This window comes from Oncorhynchus gorbuscha, linkage group LG13 (genome assembly GCF_021184085.1).
Source record: "Oncorhynchus gorbuscha isolate QuinsamMale2020 ecotype Even-year linkage group LG13, OgorEven_v1.0, whole genome shotgun sequence".
NCBI lineage: Eukaryota > Metazoa > Chordata > Actinopteri > Salmoniformes > Salmonidae > Oncorhynchus > Oncorhynchus gorbuscha.
In genome coordinates, this window is record NC_060185.1 from 48,683,835 (window position 1) to 48,696,320 (window position 12,486).

The following is a 12,486-nucleotide window of genomic DNA, read 5'->3' on the forward strand; positions in this document are numbered from 1 at the left end:
TATGCATGCCTATCCTCCATTTAAAAGATATATCAACCAGATTCCTTTTGCTCTGGCTTCCCTAAGGTGTCAACACTCTTCAGACATAGTTTCAGGCTTTTATTTTGAAAAATGTGCGTGAAAGATCACATTGCGTAAGTGGATAGTTTTTGCATTACAGAGTAAAGCCGCTGTTATTGAAAAACCTACACACTCGGTTGATATATTATCGAATATATGTTTTAAAAACTACCTGAGGAATGATTATAAAAAAACGTTTGACATGTTTCTGTGGACATTATGAAGACTATTTGGAATGTCCGTCTGCGTTGTCGTGACCGCTCTTTCCTGTGGATTTCTGAACATAACACGACAAACAAACGTCGGTATTTTGGGTATAAAAATAATCTTTACGGAACAAAAGGAACATTTGTTGTGTAACTGGGAGTCTTGTGAGTGAAAACATCCGAAGATCATCAAAGGTAAACAGTTCATTTGATTGCTTTTCTGATTTTTGTGACCAAGCTTGATGCTAAGTGTACATAATGCTATGCTAGGCTATCGATAAACTTACACAAACGCTTGGATTGCTTTCGCTGTAAAGCATCATTTCAAAATCTGAGATGACAGGTGGAATAACAAAAGGCTAAGCTGTGTTTTGCAATATTGCACTTGTGATTTCATGAATATTAATTTTTTTTGTAATATTATTTGACTGTTGCTCTATGCTATTCAGCGGTTGCTGATGAAAATGATCCCGGGACAGGGATGGGTAGCGTCAAGAAGTTAACTTCATACATTTTTCCCTCACACCCAATAGTACTCGTTACATTTTGAATGCTTAGCAGGACAGGAAAATGGCCCAATTCCCACACTTATCAAGAGAACACTCTGGTCGTCTCTACTGCCTCTGATCTGGCGGACTCAATAAACGCAAATGGTTAGTTTGTAAATTATGTCTGAGGTTGTAACGTGCGCGCTGGGAGTCGGGAAGCAAGTTCAGGGAGTGAATAATTGAATAAATAAATGAAAACATAATACAAAACAGGAAACACGAACAGACATGAAACTGAAACAGAGTCCGAGTCACTAACACCTGAGGAAAGAACCAAGGGGAGTGACAGGTAATCAAGGAGGTGATGGGAGTCCAGGTGACTGTCATGAGGCGCGAGACGATGGTGAGAGGTGTGCGGGATAATCAGCAGGCTGATGACCTAGAGGCCGGAGAGGAGTATACCTGACAGAGGTTTGGAGTGTGACCCTGGCTATCCGTAATAATAAAAAACGTGAAAGTTGTGCAGTCTGGTTTGCTTAATATAAGGAATTTGAAACTATTTCTACTTTTACTTTTGATACTTGAAGTACATTTAAAACCAAATACTTTTAAACTTTTACTCAAGAAGTATTTTACTGGGGACTTTCACTTTAGTCATTTTATATTAAAAAGGTATCTTTACTTTCACTCAAGTATGACAACACCACTGGGTGTCTATGTGTGTTTGCGTGCGTGCGTACACATGGGCGTGTGTGTGTGTGTGTGTGTGTGTGTGTGTGTGTGTGTGTGTGTGTGTGTGTGTGTGTGTGTGTGTGTGTGTGTGTGTGTGTGTGTGTGTGTGTGTGTGTGTGTGTGTGTGTGTGTGTGTGTGTGTGTGTGTGTGTGTGTGTGTGTGTGTGTGTGTGTGTGTGTGTGATCACATTCCCAGGTCCAGCTCCTCCAGGGAGGCAGATAAAGAAACTGTCCATTCCAGAACGGAGGTGGAAACAATGGCCAGGGACTTTCAGTTGCAGCTGTGTGTGTGTGTGTGTGTGTGTGTGTGTGTGTGTGTGTGGGGGGGGGGATATGGCCCACCTGTCCAAATCGCTACACCTCTTCCTGTGTACAGTTCCACATTTCAATTGCTCTCTGTCTTTCCCTCGCTTTTCCCCTTAAGTGTTTTTTAATATATATTTTTTACATTTTAAACTCTTTCTTCTTCTCTCTTGGTCTCTCCATTCCTCTCTATCACTCCGTGAGCCTCGTTCACTACAGATGCCACTCTAGAGTGCAGGAGTAGTGAGGGTGGCCACGTGTTGTATGCTAGTCTGAGAATCACAGACACCTACACTAAATACACACCTCTCTTTGCACACGGGGGCATTGCCATGCTGAATTTTGAAACCTAAATAGCAAGCAAACAAGGTTGACTTACAGTAGAAATCTGTGATCCTGAGAGTATTTTCTCTCCGTCTGCGGGAAACCAATGAAGTGTGAGTTTGCTAGTGTTTTCTTAGTTAATAACCATACCAACCTCAGTGCCAAGGATCTGTGCAACGTTCAGGCATCAGTTATTACAATCCTGTCACAACAATCATCTGTCGTGATGAAACTATGGTAACACTTCAAATGACACAGTCAAGCCTCGACAGGTCGGCCCTCCCCAGTCTCACACACGCACCATTCATTACAAGTCCAATTAGTAAACAGGTTATTGGTCTGAGAGGTAAGGATCAGCTTGAATAGACACAATAGACTTGATTGGCCGATGAAAGAGACACAACAAGCTCACAGCCACATGGGACTGAATGGCTCTATGACGAGACACAAATTACCACTTTTCAACTGGTGCTTGTTTGCGACATTAAAACGTCTCTAGCATGCAGTACAACATCCCCGACACACATGTCTACTGTAGATTGTCCCGTAGGTTTGCCTTCCAGCCATGGTCTTATGGGGACTTAACGTTTGATCCTGTGGCTTCACAGGAAGTCCGTATTAGCATCGGATCAATGGGAAGCGGGGGTGGTCTCTGTGAGTCAGAGTTACCGTATGAAACTCAGCAACACACTGGGAGTGGAGGCTCAATAGACCCCAATTGTCCGGAAACAATGAGAGAGATCTGCCCAACGGTCAGCACCAAATTCCCCCTACCCTACCTCGTCTCCCACCAACCCCAGAGAGAGGGGGAGGCGCCCTGGGGGAATACGTGGAGGACGACGGTAGGGGATGGAGGTGGAAGGATGAGGAGGAAGAGGAGGAGGAGGAGGACGTGGATCGCCCCCGGACGGAGTGGACTCCAAGAGGAAACAGGCCTCATTTCCTCCTCTTTATCTGTCAGACAATGGGCCACCACTAGCAGGGAGAGTGATGGGGAGAGGAGGAGTGGGGAGGAAGGGAGAGGAGGAGGAGGGAAGAACAGATGTGAGAAGAAGAGAGGGAAGGACAGGGGAAGAGAGGAGCAGATAAGGGGAGAGAGGTGAGGATGGGGGAGAGGAAGGGAGGACGGGAGGCGGAGAGAGAATAACAGCTTTTGGGAAGAAGAGAATGAAGGAAGGAGAGAAGATGAGAGTAGGAGGAGGGAATGGAATGATGCCTGTCCACAAATCACTGAATAAACCATCAAGTGTTCTGCTGTTTCAGGGTTGAACAGACACAGCACTAGTGTTAAGGTCTTATTTGATCTCATGCCACTAGGAGCAGGGGCTGGAGGGCAGGGAAAGAGAGTGTCCTCCTACATATTGTAGGCTCTGAAGTTAATGGAAAAATGTGTCAGTGGAACACAACGAGGCTGGCTGGCTGTTAAATAAACAGAGAGAGAGAGAGAGAGAGCAGCCTGGCCTGGCCGTGGCTGGTGACTCAACATTTCTGATTGAGACGGACGGACGGGAGAGGAGCGCCGAAGGGAATGATGGAACCGTGACAGAACACCCCTACTCCTGACACACACACACGCACGCACACACACACTGCCAAACCTGAAATCCCTCTAAATACAAAGCCCCTGTCATGCCATCCATATGTAAGGACAGGGGGACTGACTGACTGGTTTCAAGGTGCTGGTGTTCATTAAAGTGGCCCTCCAGTCTCCTTTGAACCAATAGCATGCACCCATCCACATCGACGGGGCTGCAGTGGAGCGGGTAGAGAGCGTCAAGTTCCTCTGGTTGAAATCACTAAAGACTTAAAATGGTCCACACGCACGCACAGTCGTGAAGAAGGCACGGCAGCGCCTCTTCCCCCTCGGGAGGTTGAAAAAGTTTAGCATGTGGGCCCTCCAATCCTCAAAAAGCTCTACAGCTGCACCATTGAGAGCATCTTGACTGGCTGCATCCCTGCTTGGTGTGGCAATAGCACCGCCCTCGATCGCATGGACCTACAGGGGGTGGTGTGGACAGCCCAGTACATCACTGGGGCCGAGCTCCCTGCCTTCCAGGACCCTCTATATCAAGCGGCGTGAAACAAAGTCCCGGAAAACCGTTAAAAGACTCCAGCCACCCAACCCATCGACTGTTCTCCGCGCGGCACCGGTGCATCAAGTCTGACACCAACAGACGCCTGGAACAGCTTCTATCCACAAGCAATAAAGACTGCCCCACACGGGACTCTACACACTCACGCACACAGACACTCCAACACACACATAACATGCACACACACACACACACACACACACTCCAATGCAATCTTCCTTTACGCCCGCTGCTACTCTTGTTTGTCACACATCCTGATGCCTTTAGTCTCCTTAACCCCCGATGCATATCTTCCTCCAGTATCCCTGCACCTTGGAAACATGTTATGGGAACTGACCCGGGGTCACAGCTTCGTACCTTCTCGTGTTCTTCTTATTTCTTGACTTTCCGCGTGTTCTCGAGTTCTGTTTCTTGGTGGCGCCGCATTTGATGCTGAAGACCGCATCGTTGGGCTCAGCGCTTGCAAGAGAGGCACCTCACTGTCCTCGCGCACGTGACATTAAAATGTGAACCGTGACGAGTACGGTAGAGTGTTTCTCCGAAGGGGGAGAAAAGGGGAGTCCGAGCATAAACATCTACAGTTGACACAAGGACTTCTGAAACCCGTCACAGGGATATGAAGGGGCAGGCGTGGAGCTGATTTTGTTCCCGCAAAACAATGAACAGATTAGGGAAAGCAGCGTTTCCTGGAACAGCTACCCCGTTGCACATTTTTCAAGCTGCTGCTGGCCTCCAGCGACTGGCCTTGGAAATCTGGTAATCTAACCATCTCAGAGTGTAATTGGCTGAGAGACACCAACGCCTCTCATGCCAGACACTGACTTGAGGATTATGCTCTCCTGCTGGCTGCTGCAAAATGGCCGCCTTCTTCCCTGTACTGCACATGCATGGCCCAGGTAAAAAAAAACCTGGCTGTATGGTAAGACACCACGGCGGATTAACTCAGTAATTGTTTACCTTTCCTTTTGATGCACAGAGATTGGTGCCACTCTGAGCACAACCAAAACGTCATCAGCGGCTTTCAATGCATCTCATAAATTGGGACTGCGAATGCAGATTATGGAAGGTATCTTTTCAGACATGGGAGGCTCAAGCAGAGGTACTTGTCGTAATTAGAGTGGCCTGGTAGGCGTCCTGGTTTTGTGACATTATTAGCTCATGGTCTGTCACAGTGATGTAACGGTGTTTGCCTGGATGTCATCAACTGCTGGATTTACTTCGAGACAAAATCATATACATCTATACGTCACTTCATGGCACCTGGATGTACTCAGTGTGTGTGTTTGTGTGTGTGTGTGTGTGAGAGAGAGAGACATTCACTGCCAAAATTCCTCATCATTAGCTATGAGATGTCAGAGACAGCTGGATAAAGATAGCACTGGCATTTAGGGCTCATCGGCGATTACTAAACTGATAAACAACACACACACACACACACACCAATTCAGGGCAAATATAGTATTCCGTAGGTAAATCTCACACACGCCGACATGGTCTCAGAGCAATTCGTATTATTCTGTACTTAAATATGTGACACATCGTGACTCAAACAAGCAACCTTTGGATTGCTAGACGGTCGCAGAGTACGCCCAATCATCCTCCCTGATCAACCTCCCTACTTTTGTTTCTGTCTAAAGTAACTAGACCATACATCTTCGAGATGCTCAGAAATACGTCAAGTATGTTTCGTATGGCTCTGAGGCCAGGCTACACACACACACACACACACACACACACACACACACACACACACACACACACACACACACACACACACACACACACACACACACACACACACCTTGTGCTCTCACCTTGATGTCGACAATGGAGCAGGCAATCTGTTTGACGTAGGCAAGGTCAGCGGTCTGGGGCAGCAGCACTGACTCTCTGGTCAGCCCAATCTGGATGATGAAGGAGACCCCAGCTGGGGTGGGGGGCACGTAGGAATTGGCAACCCCCCCAGGGCCCAGCCCAGCCCCCAGTTCCACAGGGGGGTAACCACCGTGAGCAGGGGAGAGAGGCACGGCCATGGGGGTCCCCTGCTGCATCACCACAGAGCCTGGGGGAGAGGGGCCCCCCGTGTGGAAGAAGACCTGGGATAGGGGTCCCGACGACATACAGGGGCTGGCGTTGGCCATCCCTCGCTACACACGCGCACGCTCTACCTCCCTCAAAAGAGCAGGAGAGCGAGGGTGTCGACACGGTGATCCACAGACAAATACACACCGCTACTGGGAGTCTCTGCCCTGTGACCACCCCTTCTCCCAGGGAAGTCAGGAGGAGATCTCTATCCAGGAAGACCTGCTTCTTCTTTTCTTTCTTTCTGTCTCTCCCTCTTGATCTTTTGTCATCTGCACTCACACGTCTTCTTTCATTATCCCGGCGAGGCAAGTGTGAGAGACAGACTGAGAACAACTTCTCCCCTCCTACCCACCGCTCCTCCTTCTCGGGTGAAGAAGTTGTTCTGCTGATGAGAAAGTCTCAATTTTCACAGGAAACACTTGAGGAAGGAGAAAGAAGGGGGGGAAAAGTTTGTTGTCCTTAAGACTCCAGCCTGTACAAAATGGCTTCCTTGAGCAGGAAACTGAGAGAATGAAGGAGAGACAGCCTGGTGGTGCTTTTCTTTAACAAGTCTTGTCCTGTTTCAGTTTCAGCCGAGGTAACTATTTCTCTGTAGAAAAGCAAGACCGAGAGTACCTCCCTCTCCCTCCTGCTCCCTCCTTTCTGAACTTGCAACAGCCAAGGAGGAAGTGATATGACTGACACAACTCTCGGCCAATGGGTGGAGGAGAGCTCTGGATAAGCCCATGTCAGTCCCTCCCACTCCCTGGTCTTCTCCCATGCTCTATGTTTTATGTTGCAGTAATTTGTCTTGTTTACTCCTTCTTGAACAGCTGGGCTCTTCTTATTCTAGCCCGAGGGGAACTGCACACAAATATTTATCTCTCTCCCTCTAAAACACTATCCCTCTTTTCTCTGTGGCTTTGCTTTTTGTTCTCTCTCCTCACCCTCTTGGCAGTGCCAATGACATTCAGGCCTCTCTCTGATTCGAATGTAGGACCACACCTACAGTGCAGCTACCATTCTACTCAGTGAAGTAGAAAAGAGCTGTAAAAAATTACTCAGTTTATAACTTGTGGTAGGTACTCTTTGTTTAATATCTGTTCAACGTATAATTGCTTATTGTGAAAAACAATTATTTAGATATAGGTAATTAGCCATAGATGATGCTAATTTAAATAAGAGACGTGGCCACAATAAACCTACTGTAAGAAGCACTTTCTTATCGATGGTTGTTCTGAGTTGTACCTCCTTTAAGGGCCACTAGAGGGAGATGTATCCCCCAGAGTCTCTGACATATAATCATAACACTGGAACAGATCCAAGGTCTGTTTTGATCTTCATCACATAACTAATAAAACCGGCCTTGCTCGTCTTCAGGAAGGGGTGCTGTGAGCTTGATATTTCTGGGTTGTCTTCTCCAGAGCATGGGTAGCAGGTGGCTGTCAAGATAGTCATTTCTGGGTTGTCTTCTCCAGAGCATGGGTAGCAGGTGGCTGTCAAGATAGTCATTTCTGGGTTGTCTTCTCCAGAGCATGGGTAGCAGGTGGCTGTCAAGATAGTCATTTCTGGGTTGTCTTCTCCAGAGCATGGGTAGCAGGTGGCTGTCAAGATAGTCATTTCTGGGTTGTCTTCTCCAGAGCATGGGTAGCAGGTGGCTGTCAAGATAGTCATTTCTGGGTTGTCTTCTCCAGAGCATGGGTAGCAGGTGGCTGTCAAGATAGTCATTTCTGGGTTGTCTTCTCCAGAGCATGGGTAGCAGGTGGCTGTCAAGATAGTCATGTTAATGTGGCTTGTTCGTTAACAATCCCTTGGTCACTTGCTTGCTGTGGGTCCTGTTGTATCTTTTCCTAGAGCCCTGTAAAAACTGTCTAGTTGCAGAATTGGCAATGACCAGGTTAGAAGACGGGTACTTCAGGCATTCCTGGTCTGAAGAGAAGTCAGGTGAGGGAGAGAAGAGCGTATTGGGTCGTTCCACGAAATTAGTCCCCTTTGGGCAGTGGAACTTGGTGCTGGAAAAAAAACTGTTTGATTTCTGCAAATGTTTACACTCTGTCATAAAGTGGACATGATAAACTGAATAAAAAAACATGCTTTCCCTATCTCAAGAGGTTTTAAGTAAGTCAATAAAAAATACTTGCAAAGTAACAGGGTTGACGACGCCATCTTACATCAGCGATAAAGCTCCTTGTGACAGGGAGAACGTTAAAAAAATTATAGCCTGTCGAGCTATGGGCATCAGGGTTGACGTATTATGCTCGACACGCTCAGTTTTCCACCACAAAATGGCCAAAAAGAGTAGAACCAGGTAATGATTTCATGCTAGGATTTAATTATTTTATGTTCAATGTTTCTTTTGGAGAAAAAAAAAGATTGAAAAAGGAATAGTTTCACCATATTAAAATGAGAGTTCAGTCCACTTAACGTAACTTAAAATTTGTGAAAGTTTTTATTTTAAGCGTAAAATGAATCCCTAATAAATAATGATCTTTAGAAATGACTTTGTCAAAGCAACAAAATAACTAGGGCTTTGCAATAATGGGGAAAACTTGGGAGAAATGTTGGGGTTAAGTGGCTTTAAATCTTCCTAGAAGTCTCAGAGGGTGCACAGAAGGACAGGCTGACTTCGGCCGTCAGTTGAACAGTGTTTCCTCTGACACATTGGTGCAGCTGGCGAGCGTGTTTTAAGGAGCACGGTTTGGCGGGTCATGTTTCAAAGGACGCATGACTCGACTTTCGCATCTCCCGAGCCTGTTGGGGAGTTGCAGCCACGAGAAAAGATCGTAATTGAAAAAGGGGTTAAAAATATATATATAATTTAGATAAATGTAAAAATAAAATAACATAAATAAAGAAACCATGTATCATTAAGTTGATAATTAATATGTAGTAATACAGTAATCAATTACAGTTGTCATGATACAATGAATGACAACACTGCTCTCAATTCACTGTACAAAATCGTTATTTTATTAGAATTGTTTGTATTTTTCTTCTTTAATGACATACAACACGAGACCCGCAAAGTAGAGAAAAGGAAAATCTGTAATTTGATACAAGCTAGAATGCAGTTCCAAAAATATATATAATAAAACAAACTCAATAAAAAGCAGGTCTCTTATCCCTTGTAGTTAGAGGAAATTGTTTGAATACCGCTTAATATGATGTACAAAATATCACACAGTGATAAGTTGCTATTAAAAAAATAAAAACACAAAGAAACAAGAGTCCTTTACCTTGGCCTCGGACTGATCACTTTTTGATTTGTTAACCGTTTAGTTTTTAAAAGTTTTTTTACAAGGTATACATTGTCATTATCAATCACAAGCAAGTTCTAAGCCTAGCAAAGAAGAAACATTTCACTGATGATACTACAGTAATTCTTAGATAATAATTCTAATCAAAAGGGGGAAAAAAGCAACAAATAAAAAAATGAGAATGGACATGTAAATCAGATAATGGTTGCTCTAGTCTTCTATCATTTACAGTCATATCTATTTTCCTCTCGCTTTCTTGATTTTTTTTCTGTTTTGTTTCACATAGATTTGTCTGTTCTCGGAGCGTTTATATCAGGACCAGTCTGTAGCTCAATGCTGCAGACGTACATGTGGACTCTGACTGACACACAGACACTGGAGTGCAGAGTTCGTCCAACACACTCACGCAGTCTTAATATTTACTTGAAGGGAGGAGAAATACCAGGGAGACACTTCAGGGCTTGCTTGGTTTCCTGGTAGCGATGGAATTTAGGCGTACAAGTATTTTAACCGATGCATCGTTCCTGCAACGGCCGAAGATGTAACATGCGTTTCCCAAAACACCACGCAGAAAGAACGTTCGCCAAGTGCGTCGTTGGAGCAAGTGTCGATACCTATAGGATAAAAAGAGAGGCTGCTTTCTCTATTCATATCCTACCTTAACATAATTATTTCACAATACTGACAACCGGTCAGCTCCTAGAGAGATGATCACCTAATGGCTGCAAATATTGAGGTGGTTTATTCTAATGATTAACCAATAATAATGCACAAATCACAGATTTGGCATATCATTGCGCACATTACACATGAAATGTATTGAGGCAAAAATTGCAGACAGACTAGACAGCTAAATAGAACTCAATTGATTGAACATGAAATGGATTTCAATATGATTTAAATACACAGGCCTATGTATGTAGCCTTTATAAACCTAGTTGCTGTATTCATCTTTTAATGCAGTCAACTCGGTTTTCATTTGATGCATATTTGTATCCTTCGCGGTCAACTTAGCAGTCAACTTCGGTCTGAAGTTATCTGCGTTCACAGTGACAGATAAATATCTCGAATTCTGTGTCGATGACATCTTCTGGTCTGTGTATAAAGTGACCAGGATGGGTAAAAAAACAAATAATAATAATAATTTAAGCATCTAACGACACACTTCACTGTTCTGAGGCAGTCGTTTTCAAATGCGACTTTAGTAATGGTTTTGGGAAACAGCTTGGCGATTTAACGACGCTCCTATGAAGATTCGAACGATGAACTGCACTTCCTGATTTGTCCTCGTTTTAGATTCGGTTCATTAGTAAATACTAGCGGCCAGGACTGAATTCAGTCGGGGTGTGGTTTGATGTGTGTCTCTTGTGCGTGTTCGCAGGAGGGAAGAGTTCGCTAAAATCGTTTCCTGAATTAGCTTCAGCTAGCTGATACGCGACCGTGGCAAAATGAGTTTGTCAATAAATTACACAATGTAACTGGGACAATATTTTCATGTTGCACATCTTTTAGGTGTCTCATTAATTGCTTTCAATATTGCGATATTATTTATAGTTGGTTTTCTGCATTGTATAGTTGGTTTGAACATTTCAAATATTGTCCCGTGTACATTGTGTAATTTACTGATGGTCCCTAACTTGCCCCATAAGGATATCCAAAGTCAAACCAAATTGATCATGAACATTACATTGGGTCATGGTGCAGCTACACTCAGAATTGACGATTACTTGGGTGCAGCCAGCTGTGGGAAGGATTCAAATAAACCCAACCTATGGAAAACTGTTATGGTACTTTTCATTCTGTGAAATACAGTTTTTTTCCTATCTCGCAAATCTCCGTTTCGGACAAGACTGACTTTATGACCAAAATTATTCTATTTACACATTGTAGTCAATTTTGACAGTAAAATAAATGCTTCCGACTCACACCGATGCTTACACCGATGCTACTTTTTAGGGCCAGTCACTCTTTAAGACTCTTTTGGGAAACTGGGCCATGGGCTCCACAGCCGCACTAAGACACAAACGGGCTCCAGGTAACCTCTTGGTCTAGTCTTGGGGTCTAGTGCAGCTGATTTAATGCAGCATATAGTTAGTGTGTCACTGGAATGCACTTCGTATGGAAGCAATAACGTTGGTGGGAGTGGATGCACTGTTACACAAAAAAATGGCCACCGGACTACCATCAGCTGGGTGATTGACAACTGCGTACTATAGTTATCCTCTCAACAACAAAGCATGACAGCACCCAGTGTGCTACAGTAAGTAGCACTTAGGCATTCTCTCTGCCTCATCAAATTCAATGCATCTGAAACCATCATGTAAAAGCAAACACATGAAGCTGACATAAACTAAACCAAGCCCACAAAAACCTGTCTAACCAGAGAGAGTGGCTTCCCAGAAGGTCTTGCAGTGGAGAGAAACGTTGACCTCTTAGTCATTTTTTTACCAGCAACCTTTGATTCTCTGACCCCTGTAGCAACCCTGTTGCATGTAGGCGCTCTTGGTTAAAGTTGACCTTAACCACATATCTAGGATTAGATTACCCTAACCCCAATGCTGACTTTAACCATTAAGGGGATGGAAAAAATACCTGATCTGGTATCAGTGGTTTGGGACGAGTTCTACCCCCTCCCTCCGTGCTAGGGGTTGATTAGTAGGTTGGGGGGGGCTGCTCGGGGCCAGTTACTGATTGACATGGAGCTACTGGGCCATTCAATCTTTACTGCCATGCCCTGGTCTGGTGGAACCATGTTTCCACAGCCAGAGATCTGCACCCCACCCGCCGCCTGTCTTCCACCCCGGAAAGTCAAAAAATAAACTTGAAGGATCCCGGAGGCCGGTTACTCAACGACATCACCCCTGACCTCTGACCTATATGTCAGTCTTTAGCAGACGCCCAAGGCTCCGCCCTTTGTTCAACCTCGTTACCACTTCCAGGAAAAACAGCTCCACAATAA

General features: G+C 44.9%; 2 protein-coding genes across 2 annotated transcripts in view; both read right to left on the reverse strand.

The window, feature by feature from the left end:
* The window catches only part of LOC123992322 (serine/threonine-protein kinase D2-like), a 48,366-nt gene extending 41,430 nt beyond the window's left edge, over positions 1–6,936 (reverse strand). Inside the window, 1 exon segment of the mRNA XM_046293476.1 lies at positions 6,021–6,936. Coding sequence (XP_046149432.1) covers positions 6,021–6,347 — 327 coding nt within the window. The 5' untranslated portion in view covers positions 6,348–6,936.
* A 2,281-nt stretch (positions 6,937–9,217) lies between these two features.
* LOC123993050 (striatin-4-like) overlaps positions 9,218–12,486 on the reverse strand; it is a 26,865-nt gene continuing 23,596 nt past the window's right edge. The window contains exon 18 of the mRNA XM_046294803.1: positions 9,218–12,486. This exon is cut by the window's right edge and continues 1,599 nt beyond it. The gene's annotated coding sequence lies outside the window, so the exon portion shown is untranslated.